The 24,966-nt window shown below is 42.6% G+C and overlaps 1 protein-coding gene across 3 annotated transcripts in view; it reads right to left on the reverse strand.

Moving 5' to 3' along the window:
- Positions 1-24,966, reverse strand: part of CABIN1 (calcineurin binding protein 1) — a 190,071-nt gene that overhangs the window by 137,871 nt on the left and 27,234 nt on the right. For all 3 annotated transcript variants that reach the window (XM_063143985.1, XM_063143984.1, XM_063143986.1), the window contains 2 exons: positions 24,302-24,482; positions 438-567 (listed from right to left, as the gene is read on the reverse strand). In XM_063143985.1, coding sequence (XP_063000055.1) covers positions 438-567; positions 24,302-24,482 — 311 coding nt within the window. The remainder of the gene's footprint in view (positions 1-437; positions 568-24,301; positions 24,483-24,966) is intronic.

Genomic DNA, 24,966 nt, shown 5'->3' on the forward strand with positions numbered 1-24,966 from the left:
ATGGCAGCAGGGGGAAATATGGAATTTCTCCAGCCTTGGGGAAATCGTGTTTCTCCCCATGCCCTGCCAATGGGGACCTTAAAGGTCCCGTGAATAGGGCCTTTAAGGCCCCTATTAGGGGGGTGGGGAACTCAATTTCCTCAAGGCTGGGGAAATTGCATATTTCCCCTTGCTGTGTTAATGGTGGCCGCCATGAATGCAGTGGGGGGAAATGACAAAGGACACAGGTCAGAGGGGAACTGTGCTCTGCCAGATGTGTACCCTTTTCCTTTGATCCAGCATTGGGGCAAAAATCCACTGGGTGTTGCCCTCGTGGGCCCAGGCAAATTTTCATCACATCACTATCTGGAATGTTGAGAAAGGTTGCCTAGAGGAATTTCAGAATCAAGAAATGGATGCAAAAAGTGAAGATGCAAAAAAGTGAAGAAGAAATTCACCCTTTCAGGAACATCCTTAATGAGTCCTTCCTGAGGCATGGCTGCTCCTCAAAGATCTTCTCCTTAATAACAAGGCCTTTGCTGTACTGGCAGTCTCTCTCCAGTGCTTTGCAGATAAAATACAAGCATGCTGTAGCAACAAAAACAGAAGTCAGAAACCACCTGTGAATTCATGTGCAACTTGTTCTTCATATAAATTACAGCACAAAGTCAGCCATTTTATTGCAATCCATGTTCTGTAAAAACAGTGATGTGGATTTTCTGTTTGGCATGTTTGACTTATTTTTAGTAAACAAAGCTAAAGAGTATGCTATATTAATCCTGTATAAATATTTCAAAAGTGTTTCCAATAGATAAAAGTAGTTGAACCAAAACATCTGATGAGGGGGGGGAAATTCAATAAAGCACAGAGTGTGGTTTAAATGTTATATTCAAGCACAGTTTAAAGCTTTACTTAACAATTATTTTTACTGAAATACCTGTAAACATTTTCAAACAGGACACATCAATACCATACATTTCCTTTATGTTATTTAGATTTTAAAGAGAAACATGAAAGCAATGAAAACTGTTCATACTAATGTTAGCATGCCTGAGGATCAAATGTACCTAGAGATAGTCACCTGAAAATAAGTGATTTCCAGCATTGGTTTCAGATTTGCATTGCTTTTTATCCAACCATTGTTATGAAGCAATGCATTTCTAAAGATTGAACATTCTCCATGGAAAAAGGCAGCTGTTTCTTATTTTAAATAAGATAAATTGATCTTATATTAGTCTCATCAAAACTTTCTACACATTTACAAAAGGTGAGCGAGAGACTGATAATGGGGTCATCTGCAATTTTGATCAACGTTCCCTACACCTCTTCATCCAAATCATTAATAAAAATGTTGAAGAGTGCTGGGCCAGGACTGAGCGCTGCGGTACCCCACTCGTTACCTCCCCCAAGTTTGAGAAAGTACCATTGATAAGCACTCTTTGAGTCCTACTCTGTAGCCAAGTGTGAATCCACCTATTGGATTGTGTGTATCTCTTCTATGGATCACCTCTTGCAATGGTATCCTTGAAGATCGGGGTGAGTCTCTGTTCGATCTGGTAGCCAAAGGGCTACGATCCCTATGTTGTATAGGTGATGAATCCCGGATTTCACCTTTCGATGTCAAGGTGACAGCTATGGGATCAGCCCTCGGTATCGAAGCCTGTACTGGTATGGGAGTTATTGTTGTCAATGTCAAAAGGGGTTGAAGTTCAATGGCGTAGCGATCGGTCGAGATTTTTGGGCCTTAACAGGCCTCTCCTCTATATGTCCAGATCACTTTTTCTTTTTCTGTGTGTCCGTTGTCTTCGGCTGTCTCGCCTTTTTGGACAACCTTTTTGCTAGCAATGTCACTAGTGTCCTTCCTGGGGTCAGTGGTATAGATTCCTCCATAGTGACTGTCATGTCTAACCCTACTGCCCCTGTTTTGGCAGAAGGTGACGCTAGGGAGAGATTACGCCAGAACCTACCACCGCACCAGGGGCTCTGAAGTTATGGGCATTTGAGAAGTAGCTTCTTATTCTTCTTGAACAGACAATTGTCTTGCTTAGTTTGCATAGTTTTGCCTATGGGGATATTTCTAAGAGGTTAGACTCTATTCAGGTAGAAGAGACGTTTATTGCTTAATAAAAGCTTTGTGGATTACTTAGCAAGCCTCATCATTTGCCTCCCCTCAAAAGTACGACAGTGACCTCGCAGGGGAAACAGGACTTAAAGGAGGCAATATTGCCTGCGCAGCGGGTGCAGGTGGCATTGCCGTAATAGATGGTGCATCCACCGCCTTTAGTGCCGTTCCACAATTCTGCGCGTAGCTTGTTGGCTCGATGTTTCCGAGTTTGTTTTGAGAATGCTTGGCAAGCAGCGCAAGCCTCCACTTTATGTCCTTCTCCTAAGCAAAGGAGGCAGAGATTGCGGCCGTCTGAGGGCGGTATTTTACTCACTCAACATATACACCTGGAGCTGAGTTGGAGCTGAGCAGAAGCAGGGAAGAGCAGCTGGCCCAGCTGAAGTAGAAGCTAGAAAAGTAAGCCAGTTCCCAGAGAGCGAGCTAACAGGAAGAGCAAACAGAAGTTTGACAGGGGGAGTGTAGGGGAAGAGGAGACCAAGGTAAGGGGGAGAAGAGAAGCCTCAAGGAAATCCAGGAGGCTGCCAATTCTATGAGGCCATGTGCTTGCCATGTGCTCCTGAGTGCTGAGTGAAGAAGGGAAGGGGTGGATGTGGAGAGTTGCTGCAGGGCCTGAAGGGAGTGTGGCCCGATTGCTGATTGTTCTCAGCAATCAGCGGCCTGATTGCTGTTGGCCTCCCAGTGACCTCATTCTGTTTCCTGACTTGGAGCTGAGCAGAAGCAGGGAAGAGCAGCTGGCCCAGTTGAAGTAGAAGCTAGAAAAGTAAGCCAGTTCCGAGAAAGCGAGCAAACAGAGAGCGAGCAAACAGGAGTTTGACAGGGGGAGTTCGGCAGGGGAGGTCAAGGGGGAGGCCTCTAAGAAAGAAAGAAAAAAGAGGGGGGAACAAAGAAAAACATAAAGAGAACCCCCCCAAAAACACACACGCACACACACACACACACAAAAAACCCAACCAAAAAATCTTATTTTCCCTTAAGACATACTCATATAGTTGTGTACCTTCAGAGAGGACAGGACAAAGCAAAGGCAATTCCACTATAATCAGAAAGGAAAAAAACAAAGCAGAAATCAACAATATGGATGGAAAGGAGTCCCTAGAAGTAGTGACCTGCAAGGGGTGTGCAATGTTCGTGTTTCTGCCTGAGCTCAACATGGCATAGACCTGCAACAAGTGCAAGCTGGTGGCACTTTTGGAAGAAAAAGTGAGAGGACTTGAGCAGCGCATGTCCACCCTCCAAAGAATAAGAGAAGACAAGGAGTTCTTAGACCGAACGGTGGAACTGCAAAAGCAACAACAAGCACATGAGATTGATGACCATCACCCAGCTGAAGCAGAAGTGGAGTATGCTGAGGGGAGGAAAGCCAATGAAGAGGAAACTCTCTGGAAAAGAGTGACAGTTAGGAGCAGAAGAACTAGAAGGCATTCTGCGCCGGTGGAACCATTAGAGTTAAGCAACCGCTTTCAGCTACTGGAGGATGAGACTGAAGGACAGTTTGCAGAGGAAGAAGAACAGGAGACACCATGCAACAGTGAACAAGAGGCAGAAGGTAGGACAAGCAAGAAGAAGAGAAGAGTAGTCATTGTGGGAGACTCCCTGCTGCGTGGGATTGAAACCCAAGTATGTTGTGAAGAACCATGGACTCGCCAGGTGTGCTGTCTCCCTGGAGTACAGATTAGAGATGTGACTGAAGGGTTACCGAAACTCATAAAGCCCACGGACACATACCCCTTTCTTCTCATCCATGTGGGAACAAATGATGTCGCCAAGCAGACCTATGAAGTAATCATTTCAGACTTTGAAGCTCTGGGAAGGAAACTGAAGAACTTTGGGGCCCAGGTAGTTTTCTCATCCATCCTCCTGGTTCTTGAAAGAGGATTAGAAAGGGAAAGAAAAATACTCCGGATGAACGACTGGCTACAAAGGTGGTGCCGACGTGAGAGTTTTGGATTCTGGGACCACGGGCTACGCTACTTGGAACATGGACTGCTGGCAAGGGATGGTTGCACCTCACAAGGGCTGGAAAGAATGTGTTCGGCCACAGCATGAAGAACCTGATCAGGAGGGCTTTAAACTGAATCTTATGGGGGTGGGAGACGTAAACCTCGAGGCAACAATGGATGGAGGCCAAGGCACCACAGTACAGAGAACAGCTCCAATAGTGCCCCAAAATAGTGTCCACAACAAAGCCAGACTATAAAACACATGGTCTTCGATGTCTATATACTAATGCCCAGAGCATGGGAAACAAACAGAATGAACTTCAACTCTTATTACATGAAGGCAAATATGACTTGATAGGTATAACTGAAACTTGGTGGGATGACTCCCATAACTGGAATATAGCAATTGAAGGATATAACTTGTTCAAAAAGAACAAAAGAAATAGAAGGGGAGGTGGAGTTGCACTATATGTTAAAAACACCTATCCCTGCACAGAAATACAGGCGGATCAGATTGGGAGCCCCATCGAGAGCATCTGGATTAAAATAAATGGGGCAAGGAATAAAAAGAACATGATACTCGGAGCCTACTACCGACCACCCAATCAAGGAGAGGACGAGGACGAAACTTTTGAGAAACAAATTGCCAGTGTTTCAAGGAAGTGTGATGTAGTAGTGATGGGGGACTTCAATTACCCTGATATCTGTTGGGAGACAAATACTGCCAAAAGCGGCCCTTCCAAGAAATTCCTGACATGTGTCGGTGATAACTTTCTCCTACAGAAAGTGGTGGAAGGAACTAGAGGATCGGCAATCCTTGACTTGATACTGACCAATAGGGATAAAGTGGCAGTTACGGGAACTCTTGGGGAAAGTGACCACATCATACTTGAATTCTTGATTATGAAGGAGACAAAAGTTGAGTGTAGCCATACAAGTACTCTGGATTTTAGGAAAGTTGATTTTAATAAACTCAGAACTATGATAAGTAAGGTCCCGTGGCAAGTGAGCCTAATGAGAAAAGGAGTGAAGGATGGGTGGAAGTATTTAAAAAAGGAAGTATTTAAAAAAGTTACAAACAATTCCAACAAGGAGAAAAGACAGAAGACAACAGACGAAACCAATGTGGCTCCACAAAAAGCTTAGAGATGACCTGAAAACAAAAAAGGATACATATAGGAAGTGGAAGGCCAGGCTACAAAAGAAGAGTACAGACAATTGGCGCAGAAGTGCCGAAATGGCGTCAGGAAGGCTAAAGCTCAGAATGAGCTGAGATTAGTGAGGGATGCTAAAAGCAATAAAAAGGCTTTCTTCAGATATGTGAGTAGTAAAAGACAGAGGAAAGAAATGGTGGTTCAACTGCTTAATGAGAATGGCAAATTGATAACAGATGACAAAGAAAAGGCTGAAGTGCTCAATTCCTACTTTGCCTCAGTCTTCTCCCAAAAGCGGGTCTATGACCCCCCTGGAAAAAGTGAAGCAGAAGTTGAGGGGGCAGGATTACAGTTTGAGATTGATAAACAAATGGTCAAAGAACACCTAATTTCCTTGAATGAGTTCAAATCTCCAAGGCCCAATGAACTGCATCCTAGAGTAATGAAGGAGCTAGCAGAACAACTCTCAGAACTTTTGTCTATTATCTTTGCAAAATCATGGAAGACGGGTGAGGTGCCGGACGACTGGAGGAGGTCTAACGTTGTCCCAATCTTCAAAAAGGAGGAACCTGGGAACTACAGATCAGTCAGTCTGACATCCATCCCTGGGAAAATTCTGGAGCAGATTATAAAGAAGTCAATCTGTAAACACCTTGAAATCAATGCAGTGATTACTAGAAGCCAGCCTAGATTTGTCAGGAACAAATCCTGTCAGACTAATTTGATCTCATTTTTTGATCGGGTAACCTCCCTTGTGGACTGTGGGAATGCTGTGGACGTTATATATCTTGACTTCAGCAAAGCTTTTGACAAAGTGCCCCATGATATTCTGATTAACAAACTAGCTAAAAGTGGGCTAGATGGAACAACTATTAGGTGGATTCACAGTTGGCTACAGAATCGGACTCATAGAGTACTTATCAATGGAACCTTCTCAAACTGGGGAGAGGCAACGAGTGGGGTACCGAAGGGCTCAGTCCTGGGCCCAGTGCTCTTCAACATTTTTATTAATAATTTGGACGAGGAGGTGCAGGGAATGCTGATCAAATTTGCAGATGACACCAAATTGGGTGGGATAGCTAATACCCTGGAAGACAGAAACAAACTTCAAAGTGATCTTGATAGGCTGGAGCGCTGGGCTGAAAACAACAGAATGAAATTTAATAGGGATAAATGCCAAGTTCTACATCTAGAAAATAGAAACCAAATGCACAGTTACAAGATGGGGGATACTTGGCTCAGCAATACTACAAACGAGAAGGATCTTGGAATTGTTGTAGATCACAAGCTGAATATGAGCCAACAGTGTGATATGGCTGCAAGAAAGGCAAATGCTATTTTGGGCTGCATTAATAGAAGTATAGCTTCCAAATCACGTGAGGTACTGGTTCCTCTCTATTCGGCCCTGGTTAGGTCTCATCTAGAGTATTGCGTCCAGTTCTGGGCTCCACAATTCAAGAACGCAGACAAGCTGGAGCGTGTTTAGAGGAGGGCAACCAGGATGATCAGGGGTCTGGAAACAAAGGCCTATGAAGAGAGACTGAAAGAACTGGGCCTGTTTAGCCTGGAGAAGAGAAGATTGAGGGGAGACATGATAGCACTCTTCAAATATTTATAAGGCTGTCACACAGAGGAGGACCAGGAACTCTTCTCCATCCTCCCAGAGTGCAGGACACGGAATAATGGACTCAAGTTAAAGGAAGCCAGATTCCAGCTGGACATCAGGAAAAAGAACAGGTTGCTTACCTGTAACCATGGTTCTTTGAGTGGTCATCTGTGCAGTCACACTATGGGCTCTATGCGTGCGCCGAGCCTCTGCCTCGGAAAGGTTTGTAGCTGAGAAAAACGTTATTTAGGCGGGAACCCCTCCCCCACCATCCACTGCGCATGTACCGCGCGTTCCCACCTTCCCCTCAGTTGCTTTGCGACAGGAGTTGTGAACCGAGAGGAAGACAGGCCTCTTCTGTATCAGGGACACCAAAGAGGGGACTGTGGGAGGGTTGTGTGACTGCACAGATGACCACTCGAAGAACCATGGTTACAGGTAAGCAACCTGTTCTTCTTCGTGGTCTCTGTGCATCACACTATGGACAAGTACCAAGCTAATGACTTACCGGTGGTGGGTCGGTGTCACTGTAGAACTGCCGAGAGGACTGCTCTGCTGAAGGAAGAATCATTGCGAGACCTGATATCAACATTTTAGTGTCTGGCGAATGTCAGTGGTCGTGACCACGTGGCAGCCTTGCAGATGTCGATTAGAGGGATTCCCTTGGCGAATGCTGTGGACGTGGCTAAACTTCGAGTTGAGTGTGCTCTGACTCCATGTGGAAGGTCAAGTTTGGAGAGTTGGTACGCAAGTTTAATAGTATGCGTTATCCAACCCGAAAAGCGCTGAGAAGATACATTTTGTCCTTTTTGTTGTCCCCCATAACAAATAAAGAGTCTTTGGGATTTTCTGAATTGTTGTGTCTTGACTTTGTAAAATGCTAGAGCACGACGTACATCTAGACAGTGAAGCCTCTTCTCCAAGTCCGATGATGGGGAGGGGAAGAAGGTGGGTAGGACAATAGGCTGGTTGATATGGAAGTCAGAGACAACTTTGGGAAGAAAGGTTAAGTCTGGTCGGCGAACTACCTTGGCTTTATGAAAGGGTGGGGTCGATGCACAGAGCGCAGAGTTCACTTGCTCGACGCCCCGATGCTATAGCTGTCAGGAAGGCTGTTTTCCATGTTAGTAGGTGGAGAGGAGCTGTAGCGAGAGGCTCGAAGGGTTTTGGGGTAAGTATGTTAAGGACCACAGAAAGACTCCAGCTTGGAGTGATAGGTTTTATGGGTGGGATGAGATTTTTTAGTCCTTTCATAAATCTTTTGATAATAGGAGTAGAAAAAAGAGTCCTGTTATTAATCTCTCCTCTGAATGTGGAGAGAGCGGCAAGGTATACTCTGATAGAGGAATATTTAAGGCCTTTATCATAGAGGTGATGTAGAAAACCCAGAACGTGGTCAATAGAGCAGGAGTCTGGTTGGAAGGAATTGCATCCTGCGAATTGAGAAAAATAATTCCATTTTCTCTGATGTGATCGTCTAGTTGATGGTTTTATGGCTGCAGAAAGGATGGTTGTTATTTGTGGTAAGAAGTGTATTGGAGGTGATGGTTCCTGTATGGTTGAATTCTCCATGCTGTTAGGTGGAGGGCTTGAATGTCTGGGTGGTGAATGAGGCCCTGGTTGCATGACAGTAGGGCTGAGGTCAATGGTAGGAGGTAGGACATTCCTTTCACTGCTCTGAGGAGGGGTGAAAACCAGGTTTGTCTGGGCCAACGAGGGGCGATTAAGATGCAGTCTGTGTTGTCCTGAATTATTTTCGCAACTACCTTGTGGAGTAGTGGAAATGGTGGAAAGATGGCAAATATGACTTGATAGGTATAACTGAAACTTGGTGGGATGACTCCCATGACTGGAATATAGCAATTGAAGGATATAACTTGTTCAAAAAGAACAGAAGAAATAGAAAGGGAGGTGGAGTTGCACTATATGTGAAAAAATACCTATCCCTGCACAGAAATACAGGCGGATCAGACTGGGAGCCCCGTCGAGAGCGTCTGGATTAAAATAAATGGGGCTAGGAATAAAAAGAATATGATAATCGGAGTCTACTACCGACCACCCAATCAAGGAGAAGACGAGGACGAAACCTTTGAGAAACAAATTGCCAGTGTTTCAAGGAAGTGTGATGTAGAGTAGTGATGGGGGACTTCAATTACCCTGATATCTGTTGGGAGACAAATAGTGCCAAAAGCAGCCCTTCCAAGAAATTCCTGACATGTGTGGGTGATAACTTTCTCCTACAGAAAGTGGAGGAAGGAACTAGAGGATCGGCAATCCTTGACTTGTTATTGACCAATAGGGATGACTTCGTGGATAAAGTGGCAGTTACGGGAACTCTGGGGGAAAGTGACCACGTCATACTTGAATTCTTGATTATGAAGGAGCCAAAAGTCGAGCGTAGCCATACACGTACTCTGGATTTTAGGAAAGCTGATTTTAATAAACTCAGAACTATAATAAGTAAAGTCCCGTGGCAAGGGAGCCTAATGAGAAAAGGAGTGCAGGATGGGTGGGAGTATTTAAAAAAGGAAATTTTAAAGGCACAGTTACAAACAATTCCAACAAGGAGAAAAGATAGAAGACAACAGAGGAAACCAATGTGGCTCCACAAAAAGCTTAGAGATGACCTGAAAACAAAAAGGGATACATATAGGAAGTGGAAGGAAGGCCAGGCTACAAAAGAAGAGTACAGACAAGTGGCGCAGAAGTGCCGAAATGGCGTCAGGAAGGCTAAAGCTGTGAATGAGCTGAGATTAGCGAGGGATGCTAAAAGCAATAAAAAGGCTTTCTTCAGATACGTGAGTAGTAAAAGACAGAGGAAAGAAATGGTGGTTCAGCTGCTTAATGAGGATGGCAAATTGATAACAGATGACAAAGAAAAGGCTGAAGTGCTCAATTCCTACTTTGCCTCGGTCTTCTCTCAAAAGCGGGTCTATGACCCCCCTGGAAAAAGTGAAGCAGAAGTTGAGGGGGCAGGATTACAGTTTGAGATTGATAAACAAATGGTCAAAGAACACCTAATTTCCTTGAATGAGTTTAAATCTCCAGGGCCCGATGAACTGCATCCTAGAGTAATGAAGGAGCTAGCAGAAGAACTCTCAGAACCTTTGTCTATTATCTTTGCAAAATCATGGAAGACGGGTGAGGTGCCGGACGACTGGAGGAGGGCTAACATTGTCCCTATCTTCAAAAAGGGCAAAAAGGAGGAACCTGGGAACTACAGACCAGTCAGTCTGACATCCATCCCTGGGAAAATTCTGGAGCAGATTATAAAGAAGTCAATCTGTAAACACCTTGAAATCAATGCAGTGATTACTAGAAGCCAACATGGATTTGTCAGGAACAAATCCTGTCAGACTAATTTCATCTCATTTTTTGATAGGATAACCTCCCTTGTGGACTGTGGGAATGCTGTGGACGTCATATATCTTGACTTCAGCAAAGCTTTTGACAAAGTACCACATGGTACTATAAGTTTTTTTAAAAAAAATTAGTACCAAAATTATTGAAGTTGTATAACTCCATATTGGAAGGAGAAAGAACACCAGAATCATGGGAACATTCATTAATAATTTTAATACCAAAACCAGATAAAGATTTGACTGTCCCTGATTCATACAGACCTATTTCATTAATAAACCAAAATGCTAAGATTTTTTCAACTATTTTAGCAAGGCGGTTGAATAAATTTATAGAGGAATATATAGGGGAGGATCAATGTGGATTTGTAGCAGGTAGACAGATGCCTAATTTAGTGGGAAGGGTTCTAAATGTAATACAGGTGATAAATAAGTCTAGGGTTAAAGCGGGAATTCTGGCATTGGATATTTTCAAGGCTTTTGACTGTTTGAGCTGGCAAGCTCTAAAGATGGTTTTAAATAAAATGGGATTTGGAAATAAATTTAAAGCTATAATAGAACAGTTGTACTCTCAAAATACAGCCGTAGTGGTAGTGAATGATGGTGTGACGGATAAGATACGACTAGCCAGAGGGACAAGGCAAGGATGTCCACTCTCGCCGATCCTATTTGTAATGGTAATGGAATTATTGGCGAATGCAATACGAGAAGATGAGGAGATTGAAGGAATAGGTAGTATGAAAAAAATTAAACTGAATATGTTTGCAGATGACACGTTGCTGACAATTAAAAATCCAATAGAAAAGATGGGGAGAATTAAACAGCAACTGAGAGAATTTGAGGATGTTACTGGGTTAAGAATAAATTGGTCCAAATCAGAAATGATGTTGTTTAACAATATTAAAAAGGATAGCTGAATATGAGCCAACAGTGCGATATGGCTGCAAGAAAGGCAAATGCTATTTTGGGCTGCATTAATAGAAGTATAGCTTCCAAATCATGTGAGGTACTGGTTCCTCTCTATTCGGCCCTGGTTAGGTCTCATCTATTGTATTGTGTCCAGTTCTGGGCTCCACAATTCAAGAAGGATGCAGACAAGCTGGAGCGTGTTCAGAAGAGGGCAACCAGGATGATCAGGGGTCTGGAAACAAAGCCCTATGAAGAGAGACTGAAAGAACTGGGCATGTTTAGCCTGGAGAAGAGAAGATTGAGGGGAGACATGATAGCACTCTTCAAATACTTAAAAGGTTGTCACACAGAGGGGGGCAGGATCTCTTCTCGATCCTCCCAGAGTGCAGGACACGGAATAACGGGCTTGTAGGCCCCTTCTAACTCTGCTATTCTGTGATTCTATGATTCTATGTAAAAGAGTGCTCCTTGCCAGGTGTGGAGAAAAGCATCTCCCATGAAGTCGATGCCCACTCCTGCTCTGGAGCAGTATATTGGACAGGCTCTGTTTTCTTCGGAGGCGAAAAGATAGAAGGACGTCCCCAGATATGGAAAAGGTTGGTCAACACAGATTCTGAGAGTTTCCATTCGTGTTGAAGATGGAATTGGCGACTCAAGGTATCTGCTAGATCAGCGGTTTTCAACCTGTGGGTCGGGACCCCTTTGGGGGTCGAATGACCCTTTCACAGGGGTCGCCTAAGACCATCGGAAAACACATATTTCCGATGGTCTTAGGAAACTGTATTGACTGAACTATGTCATGTATCATCTTTTGTATTATTAAAGCTATTGTTATGTATTATTTTCGTTAGCAAACCATCCCATGACAATGGATCGTGTAGAGAAGAACGAAAATAATTTTATGGTTGGGGGTCACCACAACATGAGGAACTGTATTAAAGGGTCGCGGCATTAGGAAGGTTGAGAACCACTGTGCTAGATCGTTGTTGGATCCTGCGATATGGAGAGCAATGAGGCGGATGCCTCGAGGGATAGTCCATCGCAGTAGTTGAAGGGTGAGGTTGACGAGTTTGGGGGAGCGAGTGCCTCCCTGTTTGTTTATGTGCCAGAGTATTGTCCGTGAGGATCTGTACATGTTGGTGAGAAAGGTGGTTCGCGAAGGCCAGTAGGGCTTTTTTGACAGCTTGAAGTTCGAGGAAGTTGATGTGCTGTTTTCATTCTCGGGGTGGATTTGGAGGGGGCCACAGTGGGCTCCCCAGCCTACGGTAGAGGTGTCGGTAGTGAGGACTCTTGAGGGTGGTGCTTTTTGGAATGGAATTCCCTGTAGCAGGTGCTTTATAATGGTCCACCACTGTAGGGAAAGAGCAATGTTGGGGGGGAGGGTTAGGAAATAGTGTTTTGCGTTGCGATTTTTGTCGAAGTGCTGTATGAACCACAGCTGTAGAGGTCTCATGTGGAACCTGGCCCATTCGACAACAGCAACTGTGGAAGCCATGTAGCCTAAGAGTTGCTTTATGGCATAAGCAGAGGAGCGTTGAGTCGACATTAGGTGATGTGCTTTGCGTGTCAGAAGGAGCGCTCGATCTCGAGGAAGGTATGCTCTGGCTGTCGATGAGTGGAGATAAGCTCCAATGAATTGTATGGCTTGGGTCGGCTGTAGGACAGATTTTTCTTGGTTGATGCAGAGGCCCAGGTTGTTGAACAAGTCGAGGGTGTATGATATGTTGTTGTGGAGGTTGGTCTTGGAATCCGCCACAAGCAACCAATTGTCGAGATAAGGGTAAATCTCGATGCCTTGTAGGCGGAGATGTGCACATACAACTGCCATACACTTGGTAAAAACCCTTGGGGCTGTGGAGAGGCCGAAGGGGAGGACTCGGAATTGGTAAACATTGTCTCCTATGGCAAAGCGTAGGAAGTGGCGGTACAATTTGTCGATGGCGATGTGAAAATATGCATCTTTGAGGTCTATTACGGCAAACCATGCGTGTCTTCTTAATAGTCAAAAAATGGATTGTAGAGTAATCATTTTGAATTTTTTGGGACAAATAAACTGGTTGATGATGATGATGATGATTTATTTATATAGCACCATCAGTGTACATGGTGCTGTACAGAGTAAAGCAGTAAATAGCAAGACCCTGCCGTATAGGCTTACGATGCCTCTTAAGTCCAAGATGGGTCGGAGACCCCCATCCCTCTTTGGCACTGTGAAGTACTGAGAAAAGAAACCCTTGGTGTGGTGATTGGTAGGGACTTCTTCGATTGCACCCTTGTGTAGGAGAGTGAGGGTCTCTTGCAACAATGTTTCTGATGGGTCGGTACGTTTTATGACACCGAGGGGAGGGAGAGTCTCGAATTTGATGCGGTATCCTGTGAGGATGATGCTTAGGACCCATGAATCCGAAGTGATGTTTTCCCATGCGTGGAAATAAGAGGCAAGACGGTCTTGAAAGTTATGAGATTGGGGGAATATGGCGTCAAAGACGATGTTTGGAAAAAGCATCAGTTTTCTTCTGAGGACGGAATTTGGGTGATGGGTTGGTTGACTTTCTTTGAAATTGTTGAGAAGGTTGAGACTTTGGAAGCCTATCGAAAGTATACCTTTGAGGGTACTGTTGTTGTGGACGGAGCCAGCGGCGCGGTCTCTGGGGTTGGTGTTGCTGTTGCTGGGGGGCTAAACCCATTCTTTTTGCAGTGTTTCGTGCTTTTTGAACTGTGTCTAGCTGTTCATCGGTTTTAGAGTTGAAGAGTCCTTCAGCATCGAAGGGGAGGTCTTCGATGCGAGAACGTGTCTCTGGAGTGAGAGTGGCTGAGCGGAGCCAAGCGTGGCGGCGTAGAGCTATAGAGCCCGTCATTAACTTGGAATAGCAGTCTGTTTGGTGGCGGGTGGAGTTAATCTGAAGTTTGGATAGTCGAGAAGCTTAAGCTTGAAAGGCACGAGCGAGTTCTCGTTGGTCTTCAGGTAAATAGTCGCAAAGTGACCCAATTTTATCCCAAAGGAAAAGCTGGTAGCGGGACATTAACGCCTGATAATTGGTGACTCTAAGGCCTAGCGCTGCTGCTGAATAGGCGCGGAGCCCCATAAAGTCTAAACGTCTCCCTTCTTTATCGACCGGAGCGGTGTGTGCTTTTTGAGATCTAGAGTGGGAGGACTCCACGATAATCGAATTGGGCTTTGGATGGGAGATCAATAATTCTACGTCCTTCGTTTGGACTTTATACATAGATTCCAACTTACGTGAAGTTGGGGTCATCAATGAAGGGGAAGTCCAGGATTGCTTAATTGTTTGAAGCAGGACAGGCGAGAAGGGAATTTCAACTGGAGTTGATGATTCCGGGTACACGGCGTCGAAAAAAGTGTCCTGGATTTGTTCCTGTTGTTGCTGAGCATCGACCCCTAATGCGGTAAGCCATATGAAGGATCTGTTCAGCGAAAGATCCCATCTCTTCCGAAGGGGATGGATGGTCCTTGGTTCCTACTGCGTCGTCTGGGCACGGCATAGATGGGAAGGATGTAGACATCAAGGAGGAGTCGGAGTCATAATCTTCTATAGAGGGTTGAGGTGGAGGTCTCGATGCTGTAGCAGCCGGGACTTGGGTAAGCTGTTGGGAAGAGGCTAGCAACGAGGTCGAATGTGGTGGAACAGGAGGCAGTTGTTTGTCCTGTTGTACATCTTGAATATAGTGTTGTTGGTGGGGTGTATCCATGTAGGGGTCTCTGTATGTGTCCCTCCTATAGTGGGGGGAGTAGTCTCGGTATGGGTAATAGTAGTCAGCGTATCTATCCCAATCGTGAGGAGATCTTGAACGGCTACGACGGGATGTATGGTAGTAGCAGCTGCAATGCTCTCTGTAATGTGGTGGAGAGCGTTGGTGCGATGTCGATCTAGGAGAGTATCGATCACGATAGTATGGGTCCTGGTCTCGTTGTACAGGTACGAGGTTGTCGGACCGTATCGCTTCTCTGTTAGATTGGTGTTGAGACGGAGAGCGTTGATGTCGGCTGCGTTCGGATGTAGGGAACAAGGTTTTAATTTTTGTGAACCGCCCAGAGAGCTTCGGCTATTGGGCGGTATAAAAATGTAATAAATAAATAAATAAATAAGGTAGTGTCTCAATTTGAGCGCCTTGTTGAGAGGCAGGAGATGGCGGGGAGGGTTCTGCCCAAGACAGAGGGTCCCTTATTTCGCCTTTGGATGTAGTAGAGAGAAGTTCAATGATCGGGCATTTAGCCAGGTTTGAACTCTCTGTTATTGCTGGTAAGTGTGGCACAGCCAGCAGTCTCCGTGATTTTGATGTTTTCTTCTGCTTCTTTGGTTGAGGTTCTGGAGGAGACTTTGCTTTCTTTGCTTTCTTCGAAAGCTTCTTTGCTTTTTTTTTTTTTAACATACAACATTACAATAGTAATAATAATAAAAAAGAAACATCAAACAACTGCTACATACATATTGAATAAATGTTGAGTACATATGTGTTGAATAAGTATTACCTATACATTATCATACTACAACATAATCATTCTTAACATAAAAGTGCACCCCCCACCTCGGGATCTATTCCTGAGTCCAAAATCTTATCGTTTCTTCTGCTGGCGGTTTCCCACTTCCCTTAGTAAACACGAATATTAGGAACTGTTTCCAGATTCCTTCAAACTCATTTTAGTTACGCCTTTTCTCCACTTAATATTACATGTCAGTTTATCGTTAATGGCTATATCCCATACTTCTTTATACCATTCTTCAATAGAATATTCCCCTTGAATCTTCCAGTTCCTGGCTACCATCAATCGTGCTGCAACCAGCAAACTCGATATCAGCTCTATAGTTTCTTTTCCACACTTTATATCTTCAAATAGTGACAGCAATGCAATCTTTGGTGTTTGTTCTATTTTCATTCCCACTATTTCTTCAATTTCTGAAAACACCATCTTCCATAATCTTTGTACATATTTGCATTGCCACCACATATGTAAATACGTTCCTTTTTCCCCACAACCTCTCCAACAATTTGCTGAATGCTGATCATTTATCTTATTCAATCTAATCGGGGTTAGGTACCACCTCCACAAAATTTTAAAATAGTTCTCCTTTATTCTCACTGACAAACTTCTCAACACTCTTTGTTTCCATAGTCCCTCCCATCTCTGTCGCCCTATTTGTACCTTCAAATCTGACTCCCATACCATTTTCTCTGAGTTCTCTCCTTTTCTAACAATATTTTATATATTTCACTCATTAACCCTTTTAAAACTATACTACCTCCTTTACCTTTTTCCTTATTTGCTATTAACTCTTCAAACTTCGTCATCTTTCTGCAAACTCAATTATCTTTAATCCACTTTTTATTCCATTGTTCTAATTGCCCATATTCTAACCAAGATAATTTTTTCTCCTTTAACAATTTTTCCATATCTTCTCTTGTTTTTATATCTCTTAACCAATCCTTTAATTTCATTTTACTTTTCTCTTTTAATATTTTACATAATCTACCCTTCAGATCCTCTGGGAAATTCTTTAACATTATTATCGGTGCTAAGGGAGAGTTGCTCGGAAGCAGCTTCCCTTTAAATTTACTCCAAATTTCCCATTGAGTCCTCAGGAGTGGATTATCTATACTTCCAACCCACTTTCTCCCTCCATCTTTAAAGAAGACATTGTCCAAACTCATCTCTACATTACTTATAGTTTTTTCTTCCATCCAATATAAATCTCCTACTCCTATAATTGCTTCTACAATATGTCTTAATCTATTTGCTGCGTAGTATAATTTTATATTTGGGAGACCCAATCCACCCTTTTTTTTGGCTTAGATACCAATTATTTTTATTCACTCTTGCTCTCTTTTCTCCATTACAATATTTATTAATAATATTTTGCCAGCTTTTTATCTCAGTTTTTGATATTTTTATTGGTAACATCCTAAACACAAAATTAATTTTAGCTAAAATCCTCATTTTTATTAAGGCTATTCTTCCAAACCAAGATAAATTTAATCTTTTATATTTCTCCAATTTCTCTAATACCTCTTTCTTTAACCTCATTAAATTCTCCTTTTCAAGATTCTCTAAATTTTTTGTAATTTTAATTCCCAGATATTTAATCTCCTCCTTAACTCTCATTTCTATTCCCTTATGTTCCCATTCCTTTTCTTCCTTCTTAGTATAATTAAACAACATCATCTCTGATTTAGACCAATTTATTCTTAACCCTGTAATTTCTTCAAATTCCCTCAACTGATATTTAATTCTTTCTATTTTTCTTATTGGGTTCTTAATGGTCAATAAGGTGTCATCCGCAAACATATTTAACTTTATTTCCCTTACCTCTCCAATTCCTTCTAACTCTTCATCCTCCCTTAGTGCCTTCGCCAATACTTCCATAACCATTACAAACAGGACCGGCGAGAGCGGACATCCTTGTCCTGTACCTCTGGCTAGTCGTATCTTTTCAGTGAGTCCATCGTTTACCACCACTACAGCTGTATTTGGGGAATATAACTGTCCTATTATGTTTTTAAATTTATTTCTAAATCCCAATTTATCTACAATAATCTTTAATGCCTGCCAGCTCACACAATCAAAGGCCTTAAAAATATCCAATGCCATAATTCCTGCCTTGATATTTGATTTTTTTATTACATTTATTACATTTAAAACTCTTCCCACTAAACTATGCATCTGCCTTCCTGCCACAAATCCACATTGATCTTCTCCTATATATTCTGATATAAATTTATTTAACCGTTTAGCCATAATAGATGAGAAAATTTTGGCATCCTGATTTATTAACGAGATAGGTCTATAAGAATCAGGACTAGTCAGGTCTTTATCTGGTTTTGGAATTAGAATTATCAATGAGTGTTCCCATGATTCAGGTATCTTCTCTCCTAATAATATCATATTATAAAGTTTCAATAACTTTGGAACTAAAAATTCTTTGAAAACTTTATAATATTCTGGTCCTAAACCATCTGCTCCCGGTGATTTACCAACTTTCAAATTATCAATAACATCCTTCTCTTTGAGTTATTACCTTCTCCATTAGCTCTTTATATTCTGGTTTTATTCCATTCTTTATAAACCTTCCAATATATTCCTCCACCTTTTCTTGTTGTATTTCTTTACCCTTATATAGTTCCTGATAAAATTCCTGGAAAATTTTTATTTTATCTTTCATTATATGACAATAATTCCCTTGATTATCCTTCAATACTTCTATCCCATTCCTCCCTTTTTCTTTTTGTGTGAGCCTGGCAAGCAACCTAGAATTGTTATTACTGTTTTCAAATATTCCCTTTTCATATATATTAAATTCTTTTGAACCTCCTCTAAACTTAAATTTTCTAATTGTTTCTTCTTAGCTTGTATTTCTACTAATTTATATTTATTTTTACCTCGCCAATATTCTTCCTCCAAATTTCTAATTTCTATCTCTAACTTTTCCTGCTCTGCACGTTGTTGTCTTTTTAAGCTACACGTCTCTCTAATACAAATTCCTCTTACTACAGCCTTCATGGTGTCCCAGACTGACCCAGCTGTTCCTCCCTTTTCATTAATTTCCCATGACTCCGACAATTCCTTCTGAATTTTCTCTACCACTTTATTATATTTCAGTATTTTTGTATTCAACTTCCATCTATATGCCTCTTTATAGTTCTTCTTGACTGCAAATTCTAAACTTAACAAGGCATGATCAGTTACTTTTATTACCCCCATTTCCATTTTACAAATCTTCGTTGCAAAATCTTTTGAGACAAATATATAATCTATCCTGGAGTATGTATGAACTGGGGAAAAATATGAAAACCCAGGCTTAATTGAGTAAGCCATTGAGTAAACACCAAGAATCTGAATAATCATTTTCTTTTACTAATTTATTCAATATAGTTATATTATTCCTCTTTTCAACATTAGTGGGATTCGACCTGTCCCATCTATTATCCATAACCATATTAAAGTCCCCAGCTAATATAACATACCCCTCCTTGAATTCTTCTATTTCTTTAAATAACTTTATAAAAAACTCTCTATGTCTCTCATTTGGGGCATACACATTAATTAGCGTATATGCCTTTCCTTCAATTTTACCTTTTAACATAAGATATCTGCCACTATCATCCTTTTTTGTTTCTTCTAATATAAACCCACTTTTTTTTGAGATCAAAGTGGCCACTCCATTTTTTTTTGACGTTCCTAATGACTTTTCATAATAAGCTAACCACTTTAATTTTATCATATTCGAATTCTCGGAGCCTTGGTGTGTTTCTTGCACCGTTATAATATCCAATCCTTCTTTATTAAACATTTGTTCTATTCTCCTCCTTTTCACGACTGCCCCCAAACCTTTAACATTGAGTGTTGATACTTTTATCTTTTTATCCATATTCACCCTTTTGAAGTCTCTTCCGATCCCTTGTGCTCTGCAACTCAAATTTACTTACATAAAAACACAAACTCCATACAACTACCCCCCACCCCCTTACCCCAACCCCTTCCCTCCTACCTTCCCCCCCTCCCCACCCCCCCACTCTGATCCCCCCCACATCCCCGTGAGTCTAATACTCCAGCCATTAACTTTAAAGGGAGGGGGGGAGGCAGTGCTGCGCCTGGCCGGCAAGGTTTCTATGTTTAACATTTCTGTCTACAATTATCTCATAATATGATTAACAATTCTATTACACCCCAGATGTCCCAGCCTCATTCCCCTCCCCACCCGTTCCAGTCCCACTTGCTTCCCCATACAGACCCAGCCTCTTCAGCAACTCTTTACCTTGATCCAGTGAGGTTACTCTGTGTTCCCCCCTTCCATGTGTAAATCTTAGAAAAACAGGATAACCCCACGAATATAGGATTTTGTTCTTCACTAGTGTTTCAGTTATTTGTTTAATACTGCATCTCCAGTTTAATGTGTGCTGAGAAAGATCATTATAAATTTGCACTTTATACTGCAACTGGACCATAGATCTCAATTCTTTCATAACTTGCTCTTTTTTATAATAATTACCAAATTTCACCAAAATGTCTCTAGTCCCTTTGTAGTTTTGCCCCCCCACACGGTGAACTCGATCTATATCCGATCCATCTATTTGTAGGTCAGGCATCAGCTCTTTGAACCAATTCAAGATGATTTCTCTTATAGATCTTCTCCTTGTGTTTGCTTTAGCTGTTTTATTCGAATCGATGATCGACGAGATTGATCCTCCAAGGCTTAATTCATAATCTTTAAATTGAATATTTGTTGATTTTTCAAAAGCCTCTTGCTTCTTCTGGTTCAAATCAGCTTTTGTCTCAATATCTTTAATATTTTTTGAGTTCTCCGCCGCCTTATCAGCCAGGACACGCATTTGTTGTCTAAAAACATCCATTTGCTGATCCATTTTTTAAAAAATGACTGTATTGTTCTCTGCAATTGCAGCTTTAATTTCCACTAAAGAGGGTGGCTGACTGCCAGTTGCTTTTCCCCCTTCAGCCATGGTTTTTTTTTTTTTTGGCTCTGTGTCTAAAAAAACTGGGTCTGTGTCTTCGTCTTCTTGCTCTCCTTCAGAGACTGGAATTCCCAAATGGGAGAGGTTATGGTTGCTTGGTCGCTTTTTCTGTATATTTAACCTTTTCCACTCTTTCTTAAATCTTTTTTTGATGTTAGACATAGGGTATAAATCTTTAGCTTCAGCTCTCTTTGTTAACAGTTCATATCTATTAGCTTGTTTTCTGCATATTAGTCACTCTTTCTTCTCGGGGGGGGGGAATTGACCTCCAATATCAAAACAGCATTCACTAGAGGGGACCAAAACTAGCCATACACAGTCCACCAATGCCACACTTCGCCCCCTCACCGAACGCTGCTATTTCTCCATCACCGCTCACCCCCCCTTCTCGCCAGCCGACGATAACTACAACAAACTGCTTTCCTCTTTATAAAGCCAGTATTTCAGTCTTTTCCACTTTGTAACAGAAGATAAGAGGTGAGATTCGCTATAAATCAAGTCAGCATCTAACAAAAACAAACCTTCTCTGCTCCAACTGCGCCACAGCAGCCGGCAGCATTTAGTTTCACTTTCCACAGATGCTTATAGAAACATTCCATAAAATCTCACCTTATCTCTTCCAGCTTTTTCCAACACCGGCAAGTTAAACAGTTAACATTCATAGTCCTTTTCCATCATTTGGTTAAAGATTTATGCCCATTAAAAAGGAGATAATTGTTTTTCCCAGCAAAGCCAGTTAGAGCATCAGAAAAAACTCGCCGACTCCATGGCTGCCAAGCTCCGCCCCCTCGAAAGCTTCTTTGCTGTCGATACCATAAGGGAACGAGAAGTCAATGCCGGAGGTGGAAGTGTTGTCGGTATCGAAGGAGCATTCGATGTCGATGCTTTCGGTATCGAGGTGGTAGGAGACACCATATTTGTGGATTGGAGGGTTTGTTTCCAAAGTTCTGCCTTGAGGCGGTCTGAGTGATGGCATCTGGTCTGTTTAGAAAAGGCCAGACAATGGTGGCAAGTTTCCACTATATGGGTCTCTCCAAGACAGAGGAGACAAAGAGAGTGTCCGTGAGCTGCTGGTAGCTTACTGCTACAACGGACGCATTTGCGAAAAGGGGCCTTAAGGGCCATACAAAGTAGAAGGTAATAGTAAAGATAGGAAAAGATGTAATTTTTTTAAAAAAAAATTTTAGGGAAGAGAGAGAGAGATAGGAAGAGGAGTAACAACAGTAGGAAAATACGAAGAAGATAGAGAAAAAACTCAGCTACTGCTAAAAGAGCGAGGAGGAACCTTTCGACGAGGCGCTAGATAAGGCGGTCGCAAAGGAACTGAGGGGAAAACGGGAGCGCGCGGTACATGCGCAGTGGATGGTGGGGGGTGGGGTTCCCACCTAAATAACGTTTTTCTCAGCTACAAACCTTTCCGAGGCAGAGGCTCGGCGCACGCGTAGAGCCCATAGTGTGATGCACAGAGACCACGAAGAACTTCCTGACTGTTAGGGCAGTACGACAATGGAATCAGTTACCTAGGGAGGTTGTGGGCTCTCCCACACTAGAGGTCTTCAAGAGGCAGCTGGACAACCATCTGTCATGGATGCTTTAGGGTGAATTCCTGCATTGAGCAGGGGGTTGGACTCGATGGCCTTGTAGGCCCCTTCCAACTCTGCTATTCTATGATTCTACACTTCTTAAACAGGGCCCGAAGGGCCATGTGCCTTGAAGCAGCGATCAGAGATCATGAGAAGAGGAGAAGAAAGACAAGTATATAAATTATTATTATTATTTAATTTTTAGATAGAAAACAGTTTGGGGGGAAAGTGTAGAAGAAGGAAATAATCTCAGCTATTTCTTTTTTGTATTACAGGTTGACGAAGTCGTTCCTGACGATGCAGCCGCAATGGCTGTCGAAGAACTGAGGGGTTAGGCAGGAACCCTCCAGACCATGCACAGTACACAATGGAGGAAGGGTTTCCAAGACTCTCAGCTATGGAAGTTTTTTTCCAAATTGAAGCTCTGCACAGATGCAGAGCCCATGTGTGTTGCACAGAGACCAGGACGAAGAACTATCTTTAGATAGATTTTTCCTCAAAAAGCATTTTATTAAAAAATATGTTTTAAATAAAAAAATCCATTTTTTAAAATTATTTTTTAAAAAAAAAAATCATTGATTTTTATCCACCCTGTTAGCAACCAAGTGTTAGTTGAAGTAGTCCTTGTGTTCAAGGCAGTCTTCTTTAGAAGTGGCCAAACAAATCATCTGCTTCAAGGAGACTGTCCTATTCCTCTTAACATGATCACAGCCCAACCCTGCCTGATGTTAGCAGCCATGAAGGAGAAGAGTTTAGCAAACAACAATTGAAACCCATCTAAATGAGGAACAGATGGGTTCCCTAGACATTACCTGTGGTTGAAATTCTACAAATGTGGCAATAAATCTGAACAATTTTTATTATCAAAGAAGTTTGTATCTGCCCAGAGAATATAAAGAACATAAGAACTTAAGAAGTGCGCTGATGCTGGATCAGACCAAGGTCCATCTAGTCCAGCACTCTGTTCACACAGTGGCCAACCAGCTGTCAACCAGGGACCAACAAAGCAGGACATGGTACAACAGCACCCTCCCACCCATGTTCCCCAGCAACTGGTGCACACAGATACTGGAGATAGCACACAACCATCAGGGCTAGTAGCCATTAATAACCTTCTCCTCCAGGAATTTATCCAACCCCCTTTTAAAGCTATCAAAATTGGTGGCCATCACTACATGTTGTGGTAGTGAATTCCATATTTAACTATTGCTGTGTGAAGAAGTACTTCCTTTTATTTGTGCTGAATCTCCCACCAGTTTCATGGGATGGGCCCAAGTTCTGGTATTCTGAGAGAGGAAGGAAAATGTCTCCCTATCCATTCTCCATAACATGCATAATTTTGTACACCTCTATCATGTCTCCCCTTAGCCTCCTTTTTTCCAAGCTAAACAATCCCAGTTGATGTAACCTTCCCTCACAGGGTAGGTGCTCCAGCCCCTTAATCACTTTAGTTGCCCTTTTCTGCACTTTTTCCAGCTCTATAATATCCTTTTTTAGGTGTGGTGACCAGAAAGCCTTTGGGAAGTCCAAGTAGACAATGTCCACCAGATCACCCCTGCCTACATGTTTTTTGACATTCTCAAAGAATTGATCAGTGAGAAAGGACTTGCCTTTGCGGAAGCCGTGTTGATTCTTCAGCAGTTATGGGCGGGTTAGAAATGCAACACATAAATAAATAAATAAATATTTGCAAATAGGTCACAGCAGCCTTTGAAGGGTTCCCAATGATCACCCTGGAGTCCTGTCTGAAGAATTCCCTAACCATGCAAACACAGTGCCATCCAGTGGAGTTGACACCGTGGATACAATGGCAGTGGGAAAGCAGGCTCTCCCCGCTGCCTTCCCCTCCATACAGTGGGATCTGAGGTGACCTTAACTTGTGTTTGGTCATGATCAGTTCTGCCAATTGCATTATAGCTGTCAGCCCAACCATTTCATCAACCCCAGCAATAAGTTTCTGAGCAATTCAAATCTTGACTCAGTGTGCCAGGCTAGTTTCTTGAATATCCAAAGGTTAGTCTAGATTCCAACTTAGGTCTCACCTAACTGCAAAGCATTCCATTCTAAAGCACCCACAAAACTGCAACTCCAGCAACTGCTTGTACCAATGGATGCAATAAAGTTCATTTAGGAAAATAATACAAAAGGAGTGTAACTTACTTGTATAGTCGCTGAGTGTGTAGAGGACAGTGATAAGATTATCTAAGCAGGGCCAATGATCTGGGTTGCAGGTGAGCCCTTCTTCAAAAGCATGCCGTGCTAAGGGCAGGCGCGTAAGTCTGAGTGCCACGTGACCAATTTTATACCACAGGTTGACATCAGTGGAGTCTAGCATTACAGCCTAGAAGGCATAATACACAACATGCCTGACACACACACACACACACACAAGTTTAAGTTGTAACAACAGTATCTGGAAGTAGCAATCTGCAGCCCAATTTCCAAAGCCCTCTGCAAGCAATCAGTTCAGACCTCTGGCAAGAAGAATCTCTCCCTTTCTCAGCAGCCTGCTCAATGGAGAAGAAGGGGGGGCAGGAAAAGAGAAGGAGTGGTACCACCCAACTTTGGCCCTGCACACTGCCAGCATGCAGCCCTAGAATCATAGAATCGTAGAGTTAGAAGGGGCCTATAAGGCCATTAAGTCCAACCCCCTTCTCAAGAGTTCCCCCAAGGAAATGGGACACCTGACAGAAAAAAGGTCGTCAATCCCTGCTCTAGCAGATGGTCTCAGAAACTTCCAATGTCGGGGGCGGAGCTGGACGCCATGAAGGGTAAGATTTCTTCTTGAGAACTCCCGTTCGGGGGGGAAATGAAACTTAATTATC

This window comes from Elgaria multicarinata, chromosome 18, assembly GCF_023053635.1.
Source record: "Elgaria multicarinata webbii isolate HBS135686 ecotype San Diego chromosome 18, rElgMul1.1.pri, whole genome shotgun sequence".
NCBI lineage: Eukaryota > Metazoa > Chordata > Lepidosauria > Squamata > Anguidae > Elgaria > Elgaria multicarinata.